At 32.7% G+C, this 23242-nt stretch overlaps 1 protein-coding gene across 9 annotated transcripts in view; it reads left to right on the forward strand.

The window, feature by feature from the left end:
• LOC119642219 (protein kinase C, brain isozyme) overlaps positions 1–20964 on the forward strand; it is an 89559-nt gene extending 68595 nt beyond the window's left edge. For 2 of the 9 annotated variants that reach the window (XM_038041264.1, XM_038041266.1), the window contains 12 exons: positions 978–1089; positions 12987–13115; positions 13306–13462; positions 16306–16423; positions 16478–16588; positions 16654–16782; positions 16858–17031; positions 17090–17181; positions 17252–17453; positions 18894–19082; positions 19159–19299; positions 20739–20964. In XM_038041264.1, the coding sequence (XP_037897192.1) occupies positions 978–1089; positions 12987–13115; positions 13306–13462; positions 16306–16423; positions 16478–16588; positions 16654–16782; positions 16858–17031; positions 17090–17181; positions 17252–17453; positions 18894–19082; positions 19159–19299; positions 20739–20891 (1707 nt within the window). In that variant the 3' untranslated portion in view covers positions 20892–20964. Of the gene's footprint in view, positions 1–958; positions 1090–6884; positions 8297–12986; positions 13116–13305; positions 13463–16305; positions 16424–16477; positions 16589–16653; positions 16783–16857; positions 17032–17089; positions 17182–17251; positions 17454–18893; positions 19083–19158; positions 19300–20738 lie in introns of those variants that run through there. The other 7 variants (XM_038041267.1, XM_038041268.1, XM_038041272.1 and 4 more) reach the window with 5 other exon arrangements.
• The last annotated feature ends 2278 nt before the right edge of the window (positions 20965–23242 follow it).

A 23242-nucleotide genomic window follows, 5' to 3' on the forward strand; every position in this document is an offset into this window, starting at 1 on the left:
TCTACCTAACTACGTCGGGGTGTTGTCTTAAAGTCGAATGTTTTTAAAGCTTCTTCGTTTAGAAGCTAGCATACAATCAATATAATAGAATGATTTTAGTTTGTTTTAAAACAGTGTTAAAAGCTTCATAAACAATAATAATAATAATAATAATACTATTATGGAAGGTATATGGACACGTTGTAATATTGCGTACAAGTTATCACATTGCTGGTTGTCTATATGCACGAGAGAAAAAATCTCTTTTTTGGTATACAATCTGTGGACTGTGGGAAAAATAACATCTATAAACAAGCAAAAGCACTAAAGTGGCCACAGTCTATCCCTAAGTATCCTACACCACTTCGCTTAATACAGCTACTTATGGAACGACCTTTTACAATAAAACATTATACGGGAAGTAGCCGATTCAAGCCATTTGAAATAACTTTCGTCCAAATTTCATGGAAAACTGGAGAGACATTAGACGGGCAGACGGACAGACAAGCTTAGCTCGTTTTAAAAAATGATTTTGAAATAAGTTGGAGAGATGGATAGACGGCAGACAAGTTTACATCCATTCAGACAAGAAAATATGACTCTATCTTAAGTCCTTTTTGGTGTTGCATACATCCCCACAAACTTAATATACCACGAGCGGTGTAAGGTTTTTAAAAATTTTAGTTTAATCTTATAAGCGATGTAATTAATTGAACTATAAGTTATATAGTTTTTAAAAGCCTAAGAATATGTTAAGAAATGTTTTTTTTTTTAATTTTTTCAAATATCAATATAAATCAAAATAAATTGTTATCATTTACCTTAAAATATGTTTTTCGTTCGAGCTTATACGCCAACAACAAAAACAATTTCAGCAAAAAATAAAATCCATTTAGAAAAACCGCATTAAAAAAGTAAAAAATAAAAATCGCTACAAAAACTAAGCGAGAAGAAAAAATGTCTGTTAATTTTCCATTAGTTTTCTCAACTATCCTCAGGCCCATCAGATGCCCCACAAATGGCAAAGCGTAACGTTCCTGTCTCCGATGTTTTGCGATCATTGCGGTTCGCTATTGCATGGCATAACACACAAAGGTCTCAAATGTCGAGGTAAATTTGTTGCATAGTCTTTCTTTTTTGTGTTCGCAGTTTGGTGTCTTAGAATATTTTCAATTGTTTTGATTAAATTTAGTTCGATTTGATCTCGTTTCGTTTAGTTTGGTTTGGTTTTTCACTAAACACGTACATATAATGTAAGCAGATGACGACGAGCATTGTTAATGCGCCCAAAAAAAAAAAAAACAAATAATACATAACTGATGTTAGTGTTAGCGATAAATAAGTTTTAACTTCAGTTAAACTTATATTTTGTGTACACGAATGATCGTAAAGTGCTTTCGTTTTATATTTCCTTATATGGCTTTATGTTCACTTAACGTTGTTGTTTGCCAATGTTTTGACGAATACTTCGTTAACGGTTACACATCATCACGTTGTCATTGCCATCATGTCATAACGGCTGATCGTTACCATTACCGTTATCATTATAACACCTGCCAAATTTATAGCACTATCATGTCACATGTAACATAACGTATGTATTATAAAAGGGACTCCGTGTCCATGTTAACGAACATTTCTTTATACATATATATAAAGGTACAAAATACCAAGTAGCTATCTTATTGGTAAGCAAAAACAAAAAAGAGAGAATTTTACGAAGACAATGCTAACGCAGGAATTTGGCGTTAAGCGGTGCACAAAGAATATATGTCATAAAAAAAATTATATTGCATAAGTGTTCAATCATTTATTTCAATTTTATTTCTTATCACATGTTCTCCTCACTCAATGAAATGTAAAGAAAGAAGAAAGTTTAGATTGAGTGCAATATGTTTTGTGCAACAGCGCAAAAATAACTTCACCAAATTTGTCCATAAGAGTCAAAAGTGCTTTTAATTCCAAATCGATCTCATCTATTCAATCAATTTGTATGACATTGGGATAGTTGAAATCCCCTTTGGGTATATAGAAATGAATTCCGATTTCCTTGTTTGCTCAGAGCTCATGTAAACACAATAGTCGTCTATGCTGCTTTTACAAATAAAACAATTAAAGAAACAATTATACGACAGGGCTCGCTATTAAATCTTCTACACCAGCCTAAAGGAATTTTCAAAATAAGGCGTTATATGATAAGTACTTGAGAAAGTGATTCGAACCATATCAATTCCATTCGCCCTTGGGCGAAAAGTCGTTACCGTATCAAACACAAGAAAACAAGACGAACACACGTGGTTAGATCCTCTCAGAAAGTGATTTCGAGTCGATTAGTATGACAAAAGCTGGATCTATCGCAGGTCCTTCTGGGTATTGTATACATCCCTACAAACTTAATATATCATTGTATCGCAAGTGCAAACTATAATGAAACGAAGGATGGAAACTCAAAAATTCAAAAACCTTTTTACGCTAGTTGAGTATACTAAGTGTAGCAATGATTATGATCAATCCCAACATTGAGAATAATCAATACGTAATATTCAACTCTAGCTGAAGTTTATGTTACCTAACGCACGACTTATGATTACAAGATGAAGCAAAAATCTATTACTTCGGCTTCAGCTACTATAGCAATTGCATATCGTATCATAAATTTCGTAAATCATATAAATTTTCTTACAGTATTTTTTCATATGATTTGGCACAACTTTTACCCGTTTTTTAAAGAGTGCTAGGTTTTTAGCAAACCTTATTTCAAAATTTCATAAGTAAAGTTAATGTTACGAGTCCTCAGAAGGATCATGTACCTTCTTACGTTGGAATGATTTTAATAAATACTTCATAAACATAATGAGATCTTCTTTCATGGAAAAAGTCCCCCTTGAACTTTACAAATCTCCTACAATTGTAATTTTTTTGTAAAGAGCGCAATTTAAAAATTTATATTTCTGTTCTCTGCACTTCCTCCTGCATAGTTTTTGTTTCTGGATATAAACTAAAGTCTTTTCTTATTAAGGATGTCGCTCATCTAACTCAATTTTAAGGCTTACGATGTTTTCATCAACCTTTGATGCTTTATGATTTTGTCAAAGAGAGACCCAATTACTTCTAAAAACTTAAAAAAACGCTTAACGTTACTAACGGTTACGATCGTTTGTTGAAAAAAAAAAAAAATCGGCTTAAACCTGATCCAGATTCTACATATAAACATACAAGGTTTCTGATTGTGATTACATTAAAAATATGATCTCCTTTTGCTGGATCCATCAAATGCAACAATTTGTTTATTGATTGTGTCATTCACTAAGAATAATGTGCCGATGGAAACCGTCAAGTTCCCAAACATAGTTTGAGTCGTGTGCCCTCATAGATGTGGTTCGACTTCACTAAACAAAATGCGAAGAGTACGCAAGGTTGTGTTCGCCACGGTGCCTAATGCAAAAATTGCCAACTTCTGAACCAATGAATCCCATTTACCATGTAAGGTCACAATATACTCTTCATATGCAACGATGCTGAAATGATGGAGGAATATGGAAATTGATAATTTCCTTAACGTAATTTTTTATGCCCTGCACCACTTCTGGCAAAGGTGTGCTCGGATGTGTACAACTTGCACCTGGATTTTAGATAGACCCAGCTTTTATTGTACCGATTCAGAATAAGTTTTTAAATCAATTTAAGGTTATCAGTCCATCTGCCTGTCTGCCAGTTTTGTTTTTCTACGTTCAACTTATTGCCCACAATTTTGATGTTTTCATGAAGTTTGGTACATATGTTTTGGCCCAAGGACGAAAGCCATTGAAAATGATTCGAATCATTTTTTCGACTACTTCCCATATATGGCTTAATTTTGCAAAAGTCTTTATGTGATCAATTCTATTAAGAGAAATGGTGTGCGTATTTAACATTATTATATCCATCACCGAAAGATGGAGGGTATGTCCATTTCGTCAAAACGTTTCCAACGTCCGAAAGAAAGCATCAGATACCCCAGAGAGTATATCTATATATTCTTGATCAGAAGCAATTCTAAATCGATTTGATCATGTCCGTCTGTTCGTCTGTGCAATACCCGTTGTAAACATTTTTCAGTGCCACGTTAGCTGAGAACACCTCTGTTTTTCAAAGGTAAATAAAAAATTGGTTTTTTGTTCATTACTCATAAATTATGGCAGATAAATGTAAAAATTTGAACGCGTAATATATGGGAGATGCTGTAGGACGTTTACAAAAATGGATAAATTAACCACGCCTATCCAACATTACAGTGCATCAAAATTTAATTTTTTTTAATACCCTTAGAACACGCAAAAACAAGTTTTAAAAACCCCATAAAGTATATAAAATCTTGGCCAGTTTCAAATTTGGACCGCATCTAAGCATACCAGTCTATTCGTACGTCCATTTGTATGTCTGTCCAACTGTGCAGTATCTGTGGTAAACATTCCTCAGCTAACGAAATAAAGATAAACGTGTTCATTTTGAAAATAAAAAAAACCAACCGCGCCCACTTGTATTATACAAAAAAAATTTAGTTCTTTTACTTTTTTGTTTTTTTGTGGATAACGGTGATGGGTGTAAAAGATTCGGACGCGATCGAATATAATTTTCTTACTTGTTTTTTTTCTTTTTGAGCCGTAGTTTTAGTGCAGAACGGCTGTTTTAGAGTATCTTCCAATAGACCTTTTTTGTCGCTTTGATTGCCGTAATCAGACCACAAATTTTAATTATTAGATGCTTGCAAAATTTAGAAGACTGTTCTGTGAATTATTCCCTCAGTAAATAGGCTTCGAGAAATTGAAAGTCTAAATGGTAGTAAAATAATAAAAATTCCTTAGGAAGGAAAAAGGAATGTATACGACAGCGTCGACCAAAACCTTAAAACCTATTTATTTTGAATGAAATAAGAAATTATTTTCTCTGACAACATTTATTATTTAAGTAAATTTTCAAAGTAAAGTAATGTCCAATTAAATGTACAAGTCTTTTGGTTACTGTTTGCAACATTATCATTAATTATTAAAACTCATCGCACGATTGCGTAATTAAAATATCACAAAATGTTAGTATTTGCGCGTACACATATCATTTCAATTACCATTAACATCACGTAGAATATACATGTGCATGTGTCCATAAAAATATTTCCATCTTCCAATATTTATGTCAATTGCAATTTATAATTATGTCAAAATACATAAATATTTGCATCCAAGAATAGTCAGTCACTCATAAATAACAAACGAACTCAAATGTAAATATAAAGCATACACAGCAAAAGAGGAAGAGAGAATAATCAGAAGAAACGAGTGAGTAAAATCTAAAATATTGATGTGCGCTTCATATTACTTAATATTAAATAGCTTTTATCCCTTAATGAAAATTGATTAAAATTTAATTATCAGTAAATCCACAAATTACGCTTCGCACATACCATGTCCGCAAGTTGAGTGTGTATGTGTAATTTAAGCGTACATTTCGTAATTATATTCATAGGCATATATATATGTTTATATGTATGTATGTAAGTATATCTATGTAAGTGTATATGTATATGCATTTATGCATGAATATAATGACAATATGTTCACTAAGGTATTGCGTTTTTTTTTCTTTTTTTAAGTTGTTTACTTTAATTTCCGTTATTCAAATTGAAAATTGGGAATAAAACCGTCAAGCGAAACTTTCTGCCTTTTCTACAAAAAGGCAAAAGACGCGTATAATATATCAATTTTACTGATTGTGTGCTTGTTCTACTGCTTGTTTTACGCTGCAGTTATTGTTGTTTTTAACGATGTATCTGAATATCAATCTCTTTTTTAAATGATGTATGTACGTATTTACATGTATATACGTATTTACCACTTTGCGAATTTAAAACCGGGGGTATGTTTTGCAAACGCATGATTACGTAGGGTTTATTTGCATATTTCTGCTCCATTGACTCAGATTTGGTTCTCTCTCTCTACTCCCTATTTTATATGCGCAAATTTTTCTGAGAATATATATAGATACATATGCATTGTGAATGTATACGATTTCATTGTGGGTACCGTCAGAATTTCATGATAAATCGCTTTAGCGTTCATATACGTGCGTGTAATAAAGATGGCTTTCAGTAACTAAAAGAAACTAAAAGCAACACAATTTCATCGTAGAGAGAAAGGTAGTGGAAAATTAAACTCTTAAACGAAGTGAAAATTGATTTGCAAGCTGATATTAATCAGGTAGGAAACTGGATATTGTGTTGATAAAGTTTCATCTGACATGGAGCATTTCTAACAATAATTCAAACTATTTATTGTAATATTAAGGCGTTTGCGAGATCATTCAAGCTAAACATTTGCTTTCGAATTTTTTTTTTTTTCAATTTTTTCTTTATGGTTGAGTGAAGTAGTCATCAACTTTAGTTTTGTAACAAAAAGTAATCCTTTAGGTTAGCAAATATGATCGATAGTACTCATTGAGTATCATTCGCTTAAAAATCACTTTATCAAAAAAAATGTTGTATTCCTTCTCAACAAGACGAGAAACAATGTGTTTCATATGCCAACCTTCAACCAACCTACATTACTATATTCTCAGCTATTTCTCCTTTAATCTAAACGATTATTTTCCACCACTTTTCTTTTAATTTTGTGCATATTTTCCACTCTAGTCAATGAAAACGAGACAAGTGTTCAACAATTTTTTAGACACACAAAATGTACACAAGAAAAGGAACTCTCCTTTGAAAACACATTAATTTGCATTCCGATGTTGAAATAGAAACCAAACACGACAGCGTACCTTTTGTAATTAAAGTAAAAGCAGAACTTCTAAGCACACAATTGTTAGATTCTGTGCACATAGTTTATTATTCTTACTGTATGAAAATATGACTTACATTTTGATTTTTTCAAGATGACTAACATTTATGATTTTAATTAAATGATATTATTAAAAAAAAGAAAACATCGAATTTAACAAGTATACGCTCAATTTGGCAGCCATTTTATTCTATATCCTTAGAGGACTTCTATTTTAAGGCTATATTAAATGCAAACGACGGCAATTTTTCATCTTTCTTTAGTATGTTAGCAAATTTTGCACAATACCATTTTTGATTTAGAAAATTTTTACTAAAATTCAACAACTTTTCTTGAACTTCTACACTTGTTAAAAATAATAGATTATCTTTTCATTAACCGAAAAAACCCAATATTTTCCTATTACCGCTTCTCGTCGTATTATGCTACTTGTCCTTACCTTAACGATGAGTACGAAAAGAGAAAAAAGTAGATTTTAACCGAATTGGTTTCAGATTTCAAACTATTTTCGGATAAAAAATTAACAACATTTTTTAGCGCCTTGTAAACTGTCTTAAAACTGTTTTAATCAGTATATATCTGAAGAAATACATTGAAGATCTAATTATTATAGAGATTCCTAGTCATAGATCAATTTCCTTTTGAAACTTAATATTTCTAGATCAATTACTTTAATTTTTGCAATTTTAAATCCTCCTATAACTGGTGGACATACGCGCACACAGATTGTGCGAAAGTGCGTATATGTTTCCTCCCGATTAATAATACGATACATTTCAACCTAAATAGATGCGATTTGATCACGTATGCAGCCAGAATTGTAATCTGTCTGTCACTTTTCCATCTTTTCAGCCTTGACTGATGGACACGGGAGAAATGAGAGAAACGCATTCATTGCAGAATGAAGGGGAAAAAGTTCTTAAACTTTAACAACTTAGTAAAAAAAAACACCAAAAATTTCTAAAATTTCATTTTCAATTATTGTAAAGCAATGATTTCCTTAATCTTCGGAAGAACAGATTAAAACATTATGCGCGGGCAAGGGCATCCATCACATATCCTACCCCATTTAGCCTAATAGAATTCTTCACTTACTTTTCTCCTAACATACCAACCAAATCTTATACATCGATGCCATGCAATACTGTGAACAAAAAAACAGACCAATATTCAAGCTAAATTGCAGAGGTATATCGCATATCAGGAAACCTTTTTTTAAAAAACGCCGAAGAATCTATTGGTGAGCAAATTTTGCTAGAAAGAAATGTGTACAGATAGTATGAACAAAAAAGAACGGGAAGGAGTTGAAAACGGAAAGCGTCCCGAACGAGCTCAACCTGAAACGCGTCATACCTCGATTGATACCAAAAACGTCAAAATCTGTGAGAAGATGATTTCTGACCATCAACCAGTTATGAAAAGCGTTAATAGGTGGTATGAGACTTGTACCTACGCATTCGACCCAGAAACAACCGATCGAACGGACGAATATCGTGCAAAAGGTGAGTCAAGACCTATTTCTTCGGTTATCGCGGTGCTGCGCACTACGAATTCCTTCCGCTGGGCCAAACTATTAATAAGGAATATTCTTTAAGTTTGAGGATTTCTTTACAGACGCCGAAATAGATTTGGAATAGTAAATGGATTTTAAAAAAAAAAAATTAAATTGGTCTAATTTTTTGAACACAGTAACATATCAGGAGCAATATTCGGAAAGACGTCTGAAGGGCGAGCAATCTAGATCCAATTTGAGAAAAATTAATTTTTTTGCAAAATGATTTCTTCTGTGTTGTTATAACAAACTATTAATTAGAGCATGGGGTCCAAAACATGAGCTGACATTTAGTAAAATTAATAATCTTTTAGAATTCTTCGTCACATATTTTCGTCATCAGGTATTAAAAATAAGAATATCTTGTCATATAAAGGCTTACATTTCATGAGAATCCTTTAATGGATTGAAGCTCAAGAAATAGACCTATGTAATCTAGACTTGGCAAAGTTCATTTCTATATCAAGTTACTATTACGATTACTATGTTAAAAATTTGCCTTTGCTGCTAAAACAAGGAGACGGTTATACGGAATCAAAAAATGAGGATCTTCAGATCTTAACTTTTCATGTTACCCGTGCGATGCTGTAACACTATTACTTCGCGATTTTTGTCAAAAAACCTTGGAAATTGAATTAAACGTTTGTTTGTTGTCCTTGAAATACAAGCTTTCCTTAGATCAAAGCTTCGTAAGAATATCTGAAAAACTGCAACAAAAAACGAGTGCGAACATAAGCTTAAATAGATAATAAAAGATGAGTCTATATCAAGCCCTCTTAGCTGTTGCATAAATCATTACTAATTTCGTATACTCTACAAAGTAAAAGGCGTAGAATATAATTGAAGGTTATTCTAATTTTTAATATTTTTGTGCAGCTATGTGTCGCACATATCTCTTAACGATCATAAACCAATCCGTAAACCTAAACACCTAAACATCTTACGTAACAAGTTGTCTGAAGTATGCTCAGTGTGTGGAAAATATTACATCTCAGTTTCAATGTCAATAATAGTTACCTTATAATTCGTAAAAACTTATATTTTTGTTGCACGTTTACGTTTTTATGAATTCTTGAACCCTTTCTTTTCTTAATACGCACAGCACATGCATGCAAAGCTACAAAAATGTGAGCACATGTAAAAGTTTCTATGTTAATGCTTATGAATAAATTTACGTACCAAATATTTGTGTTTCTGTGTGTATGCATAAGCATATCAGAGAATACTTAACATACAATATTTTTTTTTTTTGCCTTTTTTTGTTGGTATATTTCTATGCATAAACAAGAGAAAATACAAGGAAATCCTTTCGTAACTATACCACCATAAGAAGTATACCAACAAGTTGTATAAGGATGTATGTGCGCCTATGTGCAATGTCCGTCGGGTTTATAAATGTACCGTTGCTTTACTACTTTTGTTAAACAGTAACTTCTGTCATGCTCTTCAATATGGTTTCTCTTAAATGCCGCCGGAAAATGTATTCATTTGCCGTACACTGAAGAGTAAAGTCGGCGACGGTAAAGGGAAACTTACTTACAAATACATCTTTTGAAATCAATGTAATTTGTTTGCGCTATTTAAGGTTCGTAAAAATTCTTTAACGATTTTAAAAATTTAAATGCGAAAAACAGAACATACCTTCAAAAATTTGGTTCTAAGTGATCCATCCAATCTTTTAAAAAACACCCTTGCCGGATAAAAATATTACATTGTCCTGATGAGGCGATATATTCTGAAAATAAAAGTAAAATATCCTTGAAAAAATTCGAACGTGCTAAATATATTTTTGGTGCTACGTATACATAAATTCAGTTACTTTATTAATATCGAATATCGTAAACGGTCAAATTGGATCCACGTTTTATAAATACCTGGGATAAACAGAAGGTTGCAAAAATATGTTCTTTTTTTTGGTTTTTCTTTGTCTAATATGACCAATTAGGGAGTTTTCCCTAGACGCGTAATATGGTAATGGCCAGAAGTAGGAAAATATGAAAGATAGGCCCAAGTGGATTTGTGTACCCAACCATTAAATGTTGTGCCTTTATCGCCTGAGCATTTACTACAGTTACGGCCAAGTATGTTCAAGCACTTCTGAGATTTGAACCCATGACCACCGACGATTTGCTAGTCGCGATTCTTATGTGCAAGGTTCCACGACCGAGTGTGATCATCAAATCACTCCGAGATTTGAACTCGCAACCACTGACGACTGTAGGATATGCGGCAGGTGATGAAAAAAAATCTCTCAAAAAATCTCTTGTCTAACTCCAGATCATGATATGAATAAAAATAAAACGAAATCTATCCACTGCATATATTAACCTTGTATTGTAACATACAGATGAAGAAGCAGATAAACGAAGGAAACGAATTTCTGGTTGTTAATTTAAGCCACCAATAGTCAATACAAAAATTAGACACATAGATAAGTTTTCCCAGTTCTCACTTCACACAATGTAATTTCAAATAAAATTAACCTAAAAGAAAATAGAGAAGAAACTAAAGATTTGCTTGGTTACACGGCGTGCAAGCAAACATCAAAAATAGGTATAATTTGCAAGCATTATGCATTAACCTAAAAACATAAATGAATTTCTGCATATATGTTACACAACGATACGCAAATTCTCTCTAAGGCATATAAAGTTTTTTCCCCTTCTTTTTTTTCATATACTCCTATATATTTGAAAGATACATTTCAGATTGTTTCATTTCCTTACCCAACAATAAGGGGAACGACAAGGACTACAAAGTGAAAACTATGTGGAGAAAACGGAGGCCACTTAAAGTGCAATCACAATCAACAAAGACAATGCACTCTTGTAAGCATTGAAAATGTAATCAGTAATTTCAGAGTCATAGTAATGTGTGTTTAAAATGTTTATAGTGAATTCACTTAATTAGTTTTATGAACACACAGCCAGAAGATTGAATTTAATGTGATTCTTTTCAAAAATAAATGAAGATGAATTTATATAAACATGAAGTGCATTTTAATACATACGCAGCGCAAGCACTGGTAGAAATGAATTCGTATAATCCTGGTTTGATGAGAATGTGTATATAAAAAAAGTGTTAAATTAACAATAACAAAGACAACAAAGAATCTCGTACATAGCTTCAGAAAAATCTCTTATATATACAGTAAAAGCTCCTTATTTGCGGGATATACGCTCCATAAAAATGCCGCAAATGCAGAAACCGCGAATACGGAATGGTAATTTATATGGCGTTATAGGGGACACGTTCCTAGGTGACAAAATAAGAGAAATCAAATATATGAAAAAATCAATTTAATTAAAGTTCTTGAACATTTTGATTAATTATCTTAATACTTAGGCAATGGTTTGAAGAATTTTGTAATTTTCTCTTGCTTGGAAGTTTTTAAAAGCTCCTTCAATTCAGACTGATACGCAGCAGTCGCATTAGTAATTTGCCTCTTAACAATAAGACTCCGTTCCAGAGACGGACCAATGTTCACAAAGAAATCGCGTAGCTCCTTTCCCATTCTTAAACGTTAACTAAGATTTTTCAAATTAAATGTCACGTTTCCAGTGCTTGTTGAAGACTCTTCTTCAATAGCCTGTGAATTTCACATTTCCTCCAAGTCGGTTTCAGTCAAATCTTCATCTTGCGATTCAAGCAATTCCCGAATGTCACTTGATTCTGTCTGTTCGAAGCCATCTCGTCCTATTTCATTCGCGATTTCGGCTATGTTTGCAGTCAAAGCTTGAACTTGCACAGATTCTTCGTCATTTTCCGTATTCAGAGCAGGCCACAGTTTTTTCCAGCATAACTTAAATGTGCGCGGCTTCAGTTCTTCCAATGATGCATTTTGCTATGTCAAAGTTGTTCCTGCATTCCATAACATTCATATCAGGATTACATTCCATATTATCCAATATGATTTTAAAGATTCGTCTAAAGTAATAGAGCTTAAAGGCCTGGATTAATCCGCAAATAAAAAAAATTATAGCCGCGAATATAGGAATTGGTCGCATTTTTTTAATCCACGAATAGTGAAACAGTGGAGCTTTTACTGTATAAACATACATAAAAGCGTAGTAAAGAACATGATACGCGCACACAGATATGATGAATACATTGAAAGCGTCTGTAGACACGTGTATGGACAAACTTTGCCATGCGGAAAATTACTTTTGCTTTTTTCTTTTTTTTTGCATTAAACTGTTGACAATAAAAAGTAAAATATATTATGTGCCATCTAGAGTAAGGTGATGGTTATTACTAGTTACTGTTGTACGCTGCCGTCGCACTCTCTCTTTCTCTCTTCTTAACAGTCAGGTAAGTACTTTTCCGTAAGAATAAAAGCTGAGTTTTCCTTTCGTTGTTATTGCATTCTTCTTTAACTAAATGCCGTTGTTAACTATATATCCGAGTATTTGTAAATATTTATATACATATGTGTGCGGGTCCAACAGGGTGTGTTTGTGTAAAAGATCGTATGTTATTGTGTGAGTAGTTGTTCTCTTAACCTACATCCTCTTCACCTAACTTCTATTCAAAAACATCTTAAACTTATAGAACTTTCAAAAAACATTTCAAAACTTAAAAAATTAACAAATATTTTGTAGCAATTATATTAATTTTTATATGACTTATGTGTAAATTAGCATGTGACATGAACGTGCATGCACGTTGCAAAGAAAACGTGCCCAGCTTATGCGGATGTGATCACACTGAACGGCGTGGACGCATTAATTTGGAATTGAATGTTAAAGAAAATACTTTAACAACACAGAGTAAGTAAAAAAAAGAAAACTAGCAAAAAACAAATTAAAAAAAAAGTACTCCTTCAACTAGTATACTACATAGCCCTGAATGGGAACGAAAGAAACCTAGAGAATAATGCTTTTGGAATCGAAAATTTTGCATTAATTGACTAAAGGTTTATTCATTTTCGTTTTGTTTTTTATATTAATTTTTTTCTAGTAAAAGAGGGCCGTAATCTTATACCAATGGATCCCAATGGCCTTAGTGATCCTTATGTTAAGGTTAAGCTTATACCCGACGAGCAGGAAAAAACTAAAAAGAAAACTCGCACTATTAAAGCCTCACTAAATCCCATATGGAATGAAACCATCAAATTGTAAGTTAACTTACATAAATTTTTAATTTTTTCACACGCGCTTCGAAAATCATTTAGTGAGAAAAATTGGTACAATACATATTAATAAAAATGTTTTTCATGTCTATGTCTGGTAAACACATGTAGGGTAAAGATTGAAAACTCCTTAGCTGTGTGGAATTTTTTTTATCTTATTGCTGTGTTCTGGGAATAGCTAACCGTGCTATCCAGGCATTTAACATTCCTCGGATTAAATCTTAAGTCGATAAATTACCGAAACACGTATATTTCGCCTATAAAAAATATACAAGGCCATAATCTTTATTATTTGCGTTCGACAATTTAACGAAAGTTTCTAGAGAATAATGGACTCTGCTCTATCCCTAATTACACCGTTCGTCTTTCACTCTGCCCTCTCAGTTACACAATTTACTTTTATCGCCCTCAATAAATCCCTGCCCTTAGTTAATATCTCTCCTCAATTAATCCGGCACTTCTTTGCGCGGATGCCGACGGATTATCAAATTATACCCACACAGCACAACGGCTTCAATCAGAGAGAGGGAAGAAACAGTCTTGACATTTCCTCGAAGCCTATCGTCACCATCGGCGTTGCGTTTCGACTAAATTTCGAAACCATTTATAATTAGTAATCTCTACAATCTTCTTCTACTAAATTTACTGAAAGTACATATTATAGACGTACATTTATAAAGAGAGATAAAAATATATATAAAGAGAATAAAGGATTTTGACGTATGAAAAACGGTGTATGATATAACATAAGATAATGTACTTGTATATATTCCAACTAATTGAAAAACCAAGTGCAAACTTATGGCGCGTTATGCTGCTGCCGGCTGACAAAAAAGATTAGCAGAAAACACATCATTTATAGTAACTTACTTATATAATCAACCGAGCAGAATAAGTTAATCGGAAAAAAACATCTGAGTCGAAAACAAAGTTTAAGTTAAGTTGTCAAACTGAGTAAACTGTAAATAATGCTGCCCTTAAATAAGTTGATTGTAAATAAGACCACGTTCTAGTGACGCGAACCGTATCAAGAAAAGCGTTTCCTAACATTATAAAATAATAAAGCAGAATCAATAATAAGAAGAAAATATATGCAGAGAAAGTAATCTAAAAAAAAAAAAAAATGACCAAAACAACCCTGGAACTTTGGTCCTCAAAATAGGAAAAGGTCAAAATCATCGAATGTAACCGTTATGCACATTGGTCCTTTGAATTACTGTATTGTTTGCACCAATAGATGTCGCTAGTTACAATACATGCAAGCACCTAGTAGAATCAATAATCGATTATTTTGGAATCTACCAAAAACCTTGTCTTAATAGAATACGGTGGCAAAAAATTTATGACCTGATCGAAATTTATACAATAAACCACATTATCACACAATCTACCTTATCCATTTACAATTCTGCTACATATTAGGCATATTAAAAATTCTCCGCGGTTTCTGCGGGGCATGATGTTGTCGCCTATATACCGGACGACTGCCATCTGATTGCCTCAAACGAACATGTGTTTAAAAGGTGACATTTCAGCTTAAACTTTTGGTTAACCCAATTTACTAATCTTTGGTCGTGTAAAAAGTTCTATTGGTTTGAAAATGAGTAAAATATCTAAAGCTATGTGATGGTTTTTTACCATAAAAAAGGTAAAAAAATAAATAAATAAATTTGTAAAATGTATGGTGAGAATGCTGTGAGTGAACGAAGAGCCCAGGAATGGTTTGCTCGATTCCAAAAATTCACTTACATTCTCTGGAATAGTTGATGAAATTTTGCAGCCGGTGCAGCAAAAGTAGCACGCAAACCGTGAGGAAGTAGCGGAGGCACTGAATGTCATCTACATGGCAGGTTTGAATCATTTGAAAAGCGCAGGGTACAAAAAAAACCTCGACACTGTGGAAAAAGCAGTGAAGACTTTCAAGCATGACCTAATATTATATATATAATTACGTAGATATGAAATCGGAATTTTCCCAAAGAGGGCCCTAACTGTCAATGTAGTTATTGGTAAACCATGTCATTAGCGCAATTTTTTCTTGTTAGCGTTAAGCAAATATTTTCAACTCAAAGCAATATGAGTTTATTAGCATGACGTAATTTGCAAAAGTTTTTAACATGTTAAGTTCGCAGAGTTTTGCGTCGTCGGCATAAAAAGTGGATTTATTTTAAGAGCTCCAGGAAAAAATGCATAGGTACATCCAGATTTGCCATCCAGATCCTGTGAGTTTGGTGGGACAAGAACAGTTTGAACTATCAGTCAACACCCAATCGATGCAAATAGCTCGATATTCCAAGAGAATATCAAAAAAAAACCAACACAAGGACACTTTTTTAAATGACCATTCGTCCAACCATCCATTCGCAAAGCCAGGTGATCACACGTTGAATGCGCTCAATTGGGAAGTGCTGGTGCTTGTGGCTTACTCATTACGAAGCTACGAGCTCTTTTTATTACCACTGGTATGCATCGGTGGATCGTGCACTTATTAAGCAACGTTGGTGTACAATGATGACGTGAAGAAAACGACTCAATGAATGGTTCTCGGAAATAATGAAAGATTTTTGAAGGCTTGGCATCTGCAAATTGACTGGCCGAGGAGAGGAATAAATGGCTAGCTTCGAATAAAATGTTTTTAAAATATTCATACAATAAATAGTTATTTTCTATACAAAAATTCCTATTTCATGTTTACATGCCCAACTAACTGCCCACATACTTGGATTACTATTAGGATCTCGAAACTTTGTCTGCAACAATAAAATTGGTCTTTGCAAATTTTTGAAAAATTCGATCATAAAATTTGATATATATTATTTAAATTTCAGTGAACTTAAACCAGAAGATAAGGATCGCCGCGTACTAATCGAAGTATGGGATTGGGATCGCACATCACGTAACGATTTCATGGGTTCTTTATCGTTCGGTATTTCAGAGATTATTAAGGTATAATTTTGAACATCAAACATTCTATGTAACCTTTTACATATTTATATACAGAATCCTGCAAATGGTTGGTTTAAATTGTTAACACAAGATGAAGGCGAATATTATAATGTGCCATGTGCCGATGCCACGCAAGATTTACTCAAGTTAAAATCACAAATGCGGGTAGGTATAAAATAAAAACTTTCAATAAATATTAAGCTTTTTTTTTTCCAAATTTTTTTGTAAAGAAATCGTCACAGAAGAAACCTTTAGTAATGCGTACCGAAACTAACGCTCAAGCTCAATCGCGTAAAGATATGTTAAGAACAAGCGATTTTAATTTCATTAAAGTTTTAGGCAAAGGCTCATTCGGAAAGGTAACGAAAAAAACTTAATATAAAGTATAAAAATAAAAAATAGTCATAAAACAATATTTCATTACCAAAATTTAGGTTCTCTTAGCTGAACGTAAAGGCGGTGAAGAATTGTATGCCATAAAAATACTAAAAAAAGATGTTATTATTCAAGATGACGATGTCGAGTGTACTATGATTGAGAAACGAGTGTTAGCTTTATCCGATAAGCCGCCATTTCTAGTACAATTACACTCCTGTTTTCAAACAATGGCAAGCGAAAAATAAAAAAATATTTTGCATTAATTTACCATTTATTTTGCTCTATCAGGATCGTTTATTTTTTGTTATGGAATACGTTAATGGCGGTGATTTAATGTTTCAAATACAACAATTTGGTAAATTTAAAGAGCCAGTGGCAGTGTAAGTTGATTAACTTTGAAAGCTTTACGGAAAATTTTTGTTGATTCGAACATTTGTGATTTTGTTTTAGATTTTATGCTGCCGAAATAGCTTCAGGTTTATTCTTTTTACATACCAAAGGTATATTATATCGCGATTTAAAACTGGATAATGTATTGTTGGATGCTGATGGCCATGTTAAAATAGCCGACTTCGGTATGTGCAAAGAGAATATTGTCGGTGATAAGACAACCAAAACATTTTGCGGTACTCCAGATTACATAGCACCAGAGGTAAATAAGTTCCTTCATATGTTTAAAATGATGCCCAGAGCTAATGCTAACGCTTTTAAATAAGCCTCAATCATTAAGGTTACATACATATATACAATCAGCCCTTTTTCGGTTCATCAATACAATTTTTTTTTAAAAGAAACTTATGTATACAGCGACAGTCGAAGGTGAATTTCAGCTGTTAGCTGTTGATTTAATTCGCAGGAATTGAAAGTACACATTTTTTACACGAATTTTTTGTTTTAGCCCGAATCCAAAACAACAAATTTTCTTTAATTTTAATTTACACAGCGTTTTACCGAATCTTGGATATCAACAACTATATAAAAAACTTGAGAAGCCAAAAAAAAAGACCCATCCAGGGGGCAATAGACCCATCTTTTATTCTGCCGATCTAAGCTTGTCCGTTTGCCTGTCTCTCTGGCCGTCTGATGTCTGTCTATATTTTTTGTGTTCAACCTACAGGTCGCAACTTTGCGACTCTCTGATGACGTTTGGTACACTGACATGTTTTGGAAAGTCATTAGGTGGAAAAAAAATTGCAGTTTTCAGAGTTTCTCGGCAAAATTCGTCATATTGTAAAAATAAAAAGTAGCATCTCGTCTTGTTGAAAATAAATATGGTATGCATGCACACCATCAATTGTGCAGACTACAAAAGTCAATTAACATCTTTCGGTAACGCAATTCTTTCCCCATAGCGGTTGAACCAGCATCATCAGCGTCAAAATGGCGTCATTGCACAGCTCTCCAAAAGCAAGATCATACTATCGCTCTTTGCGTGTCTTTTCTTTTCCTTCGCTTATCTGAGCTACCTACGACAACAACTTTGCTTGTTTACGTACCCAAAGGTTAAAGTAGATGTGTATGATATTTGGTAGGCCACCTTTTCTATTTTTATGTAGGTACTATAAGTTCACTCAAAACTTCCGTATGAAGGCTTTATCATTATGTATATATATCATTGTATAAATTCGAGTTGCTTTCTGTTTACATTGCAGTCTAGGCATACCCCTTGGACAATTTGATCCATTTTCAAAATCAATCTGTATGGTAGAACTTGAAATAATTTTGCCAAATCGGGAGCCGATAACTTAATGTTTGCAGTCATAAGAATGTCAGCTATGCAAATTCACAGAGTTATAGCAATGGCCTAGATGTATTCACTTGAAGTTGATACTGACCAAGAAGAAAATAAACTCTTTTCAGAGCGTCTTAAGCTTTAATCATGGTGCGGCGAATGTGTTTATAAAACGTGTATATCCCCAAAGCTCCGGTGGCGGATATAAAAGAGTACAGCTAACGGATGCGACCATAATTTTAACGACTTTTTGCACGATATTTATATTTGAATATAACTACCTCATTCTCATACTTTTTCTTTTCGTTTCAATTTCGTTTTTTTTATATATTATTGAAATTGTCTTTGTTATTAATTTAGATTATTTTATATCAACCTTATGGAAAATCTGTCGATTGGTGGGCTTACGGAGTTCTATTATATGAAATGCTAGTGGGTCAACCCCCGTTCGATGGCGAAGATGAAGAAGAACTTTTTGCTGCTATTACCGATCACAATGTTTCATATCCGAAAAGCTTAAGCAAAGAAGCCAAAGAGGCTTGCAAAGGAGTAAATAATATTTTTTGATATTTTTCGAAATTGCAAAATAATAATGCATTACGGATTATTTCATAATCTCTTTTAGTTTTTAACTAAACAGCCCAGTAAACGATTGGGTTGTGGAGCAACTGGCGAAGAGGATGTACGCTTACATCCATTCTTTAGACGAATCGATTGGGAGAAAATTGAAAATCGTGAAGTACAACCACCGTTTAAGCCGAAAATTGTAAGAATGGAAATTTTTCATAAAAATTGTTTGGTAAAGAAATATCAATCAAAAAGTAAAAATAAAGGGAAATTTTCAATAAGAGTTTTAATCTTTTCTCTACACCATTTTATTAATTCCAAAACTATAAATAAAGGCATAATTTCCATTAGGGCCTTGTACTTAGGATGACACCGTGAACGTAAACTGACGTTGTTCAAATTTAACGGTCTACATTTTGTTCAGTTGATTTTTATAACAAATTACTCCCATGAACTCATTTTCATTATAAAATATCAAAAATTGGAATTTTTTGTTAAATAAACGCTTACTTGTCATAAGATCCATGATATGACAGAGAGTTCAAAAAGTTGATGTACCTAGCCTAACTTTTTCATACCAATTTAGTACATAGACACTGTTATACTCACATACTTACAATTAAAATTATAAGTTAAATAAAGGAGGGCTTCTTACAAATTTAGGTGCAGTTACTACATGGGTGATTTTTAACAGTGTACAAGAATAGAAGGCTTAAAATTTCAAAAATAGTTGGAAGTTGAGATCGTTTTAGAAACATTAGACTAATTTTCTGTATTGTCTAATTTTCTGTAATCAAGCAGTTCTAAGGACTGTAATAACGTGTTTTGAGAAATTCCTAAATTACGAAAACATAGGCAAGATTCTAAAGTAAAAGAGAGAGTTATCATCATTATGCCGTAGAAGGTTAATTTGTAAAAACTGCACTGTTGAACTTAACGGATCGTTAAATAATGGCTTATGGAAACTTTATTATAATTTATTGGCCTGTATCGAGGTGAACTTTTATTCCATAATAATTGTTGAGTTTCTTTATATATATGACAATTAATGGAATATTTTATATCAGAGTAATTGAAATAATTGGTAATGTGTAAATTTATCAATTTGTCTACAAATTCTTCACAGGAAATATGTGCATGACTACAAACTTTAGAACATTAGAAGGGCGGTCGTAATCATTATTTCTGACAATTTTGTACTTTCGAAAGCCGAAATGGGGCCTATACATACTACAAATCCCTTATATATACTATGCATGTTATGCTATTTATGAGAATGGCATAGAGTGCATCGGACAGCTTTATGACCAACAAGTAGACTGACTATAGTGTGACACGGTCCACTAATAAATACTTTACACCACTTCCCTTAATAAAAGAAAACAAGGCGGACAAACAGACAGACAAGGTTAAATCGGTTTAGAAAGTGATTCGGAATTGATAGATAAGGTGGATATCCTTAAAGTCCATCTGAGTCTTGCATACGTACGCACAAACTTAATATATCTTCATATCACAAGTGGTGTAAGGTTAAAAATAGGGGGAAATTTTTTTCTTAAAAGTCTGAAATTCTTAATTAAAGTGAAATATTCCCATCCTATGATAAAGAAGAACTAATATGTCGATAATTCTTTACAGAAACACCGCAAAGATGTGTCAAATTTTGACAAACAATTCACATCGGAGAAAACAGACTTAACACCCACCGATAAGGTGTTTATGATGAATTTAGATCAAACAGAATTTGTTGGATTTTCATACGTTAATCCCGATTACACCGCATCATTATAAATTGCCTAAATCTCAGAACATCTTTATAAAGCAAAGCAAGAAAAGAAAACAAATGGTCATTGAATATAAGAAGAAAAAGGGAAAGTCACAAAATAATTGTAAAAACATTTTGACTTAATTTTACATAAAAATTAAACTTAAAGTTTTATTATTTACAAATTATATAGAAAATATGTAATTGTTTTAAGGGCAAACCTTTGAAAAAGAGAACACGAAAGTAATTTAGATAAAAAAGTTTCAACAAAAGCAATATTATTTATATAAATATATTTATTTAGATACACTTTGTAAAGCTTTTCTTTTTTCTTTATTCTTTTCCTTTTTTTTTTTTGTTCTTTCAATAAATTAAGACTAGGATTTAAATTAATTTAAAATTATTTTTATTTTATACATGTTGGTATATATATATATATATACATAGGCAGAACGATTTCGGAAACATCAAAAAAGGTATAGATTACATACATTAAAATTGCCTGCTTTTGACTTAACATTCATTAAATGCTGTGCGTGTTCTCGACTCAAAAATGTCATTATTCAAGATATAGATTTATTTTTATCCATAATTACCATCCTAAAAACGATTTTAAAAAAGTGCAAAAAAGGTAATTCCTTATTGTTTAATACTCAGCGGGCGTGGCTGTTTTTCTGCATTTTTGTAGAATAAAGTTGAAAATTTATATCGTATATCTGTTGTAGTTTGTGAGTAAGAAGCAGAAGACACTGCAACCGAAGATGTCTTCAATTTTAATTGCATTGCAGGCGGACAAAAGAAGGACATGCTTAGGAGCCTTCCGGATTTGACATTGGCGCAGAACGTACATACTTTATAGGTTTTCTAAAGCCTCCTTCTTGGCGTTGCGAATTTTTTGACAAAAAAATGAAATTTGACGCCTTATAACACTAAGCAGACGTGACTACTATTTTTTTCAATTATTTGCAAGTACCATTCCATCGCCCACAAAATATACGTTCAGATTTTTATAGGTATATCCGCAGTAGTTTGTAAGTAATGAGCAAAAAACCAACTTTTTGTTTTCTTTTGGACAGCAGAGATCGTCCCAGTTTAGGTGATGCTGTAGGCGAGTCCTTCAATCGGTATAATCCCTTCTCAATACCAACCCCCAACTTTTTGGCAAATTTAAAGCCGATAGCTTCACTTTTGCTGTCACTACAGCTAGCCGGACATGCTTGAATAGATTCAGATTTTGTTGGGTATCAAAAATTTATGTATACACCCAACTCTTTTGTACATAGTAGGTGCTTTCCTTAGAAATAGCTGCAAAAAAATCGTGTACAAAAATGCATGCAACACATGGTGAATTTGGTGATATGTTCCACAACTTGAAAAAACGTATAAGATGAAGCTCTATATATTTTTTCAAAAAACCGTGTAAAAAGTAATAATGAAACTCATAGTACATATTTATAACCCTACTCATTCATTTTTGTTATAAAAACAAATTGAGATTAGTGTATTAGTCAAAATTCAGTCCATTCAGTCCTATTACGTCTTTACGAACTGGATCACAAATTCTATAATCAGTAGATATGTCGCGTAAGTCTTTGTTCATTCTTAATGGCCAAACACCAGTATAGCAAATCTCTAACACATGTGTGTGCATAAACCAACTGACACACACATAGGATCTCTCAATCGTACTTTATTGTTGTATATAAGGTTCTGTGAGACACTGTCAAAATTAGAATAAAAAACTTTTTTTTGGATTCGTGTTAGAGCAAAAAATCGGCCTAATAACAGTGTATTCGCCTTCTTTGGTAAACAACGTTATTTCAAAATGTTATAAAAAAAGACAGTGCAAAAAAGAATTGGGTGTACTTTATAGGATGTTTGAAGACATTTTCTGGGTGTAGTGAACGTGTTGATAAAAAACGTATACTCAGAACGAAACGAAAATGAAAATACCTCTCATCCATTGGTGATGGATATCCGAACTGAGTGGTATATTTTTACGTTATTGCTAAGGTCCTATTTAAGTCCTTTAAAGAATTTTCTATTCTTTACGAATGTATTTGACTTTTAGGATTGCTTTCCAAAATAAAAAGCATAACCTGCTTATAAGTTAACAAAATTAATTTTTTAAACTAATAATCTAAGTAGAGCCATTATTAAATAGTGTTACCAAGCGAAAAATATTCTCTCAAAAAATCACTAGCTAATTCCCAAGAAAGCCAGTTTAAAGGTCAATAGTAAGATTTTCTGTTCAAGTTAAATTTATTAAACGCAATATCTCTTTCTTTATCTTAAACGTGTTAAGTGTTCAATGATTAAATTTCCGAAGATTGAAATCTATGTTTTCTTAAATTTAGCCAATTTTAAGTTTGTATAA

The sequence above is a fragment of the Glossina fuscipes genome, unplaced genomic scaffold (genome assembly GCF_014805625.2).
Source record: "Glossina fuscipes isolate IAEA_lab_2018 unplaced genomic scaffold, Yale_Gfus_2 221, whole genome shotgun sequence".
Classification (NCBI taxonomy): domain Eukaryota; kingdom Metazoa; phylum Arthropoda; class Insecta; order Diptera; family Glossinidae; genus Glossina; species Glossina fuscipes.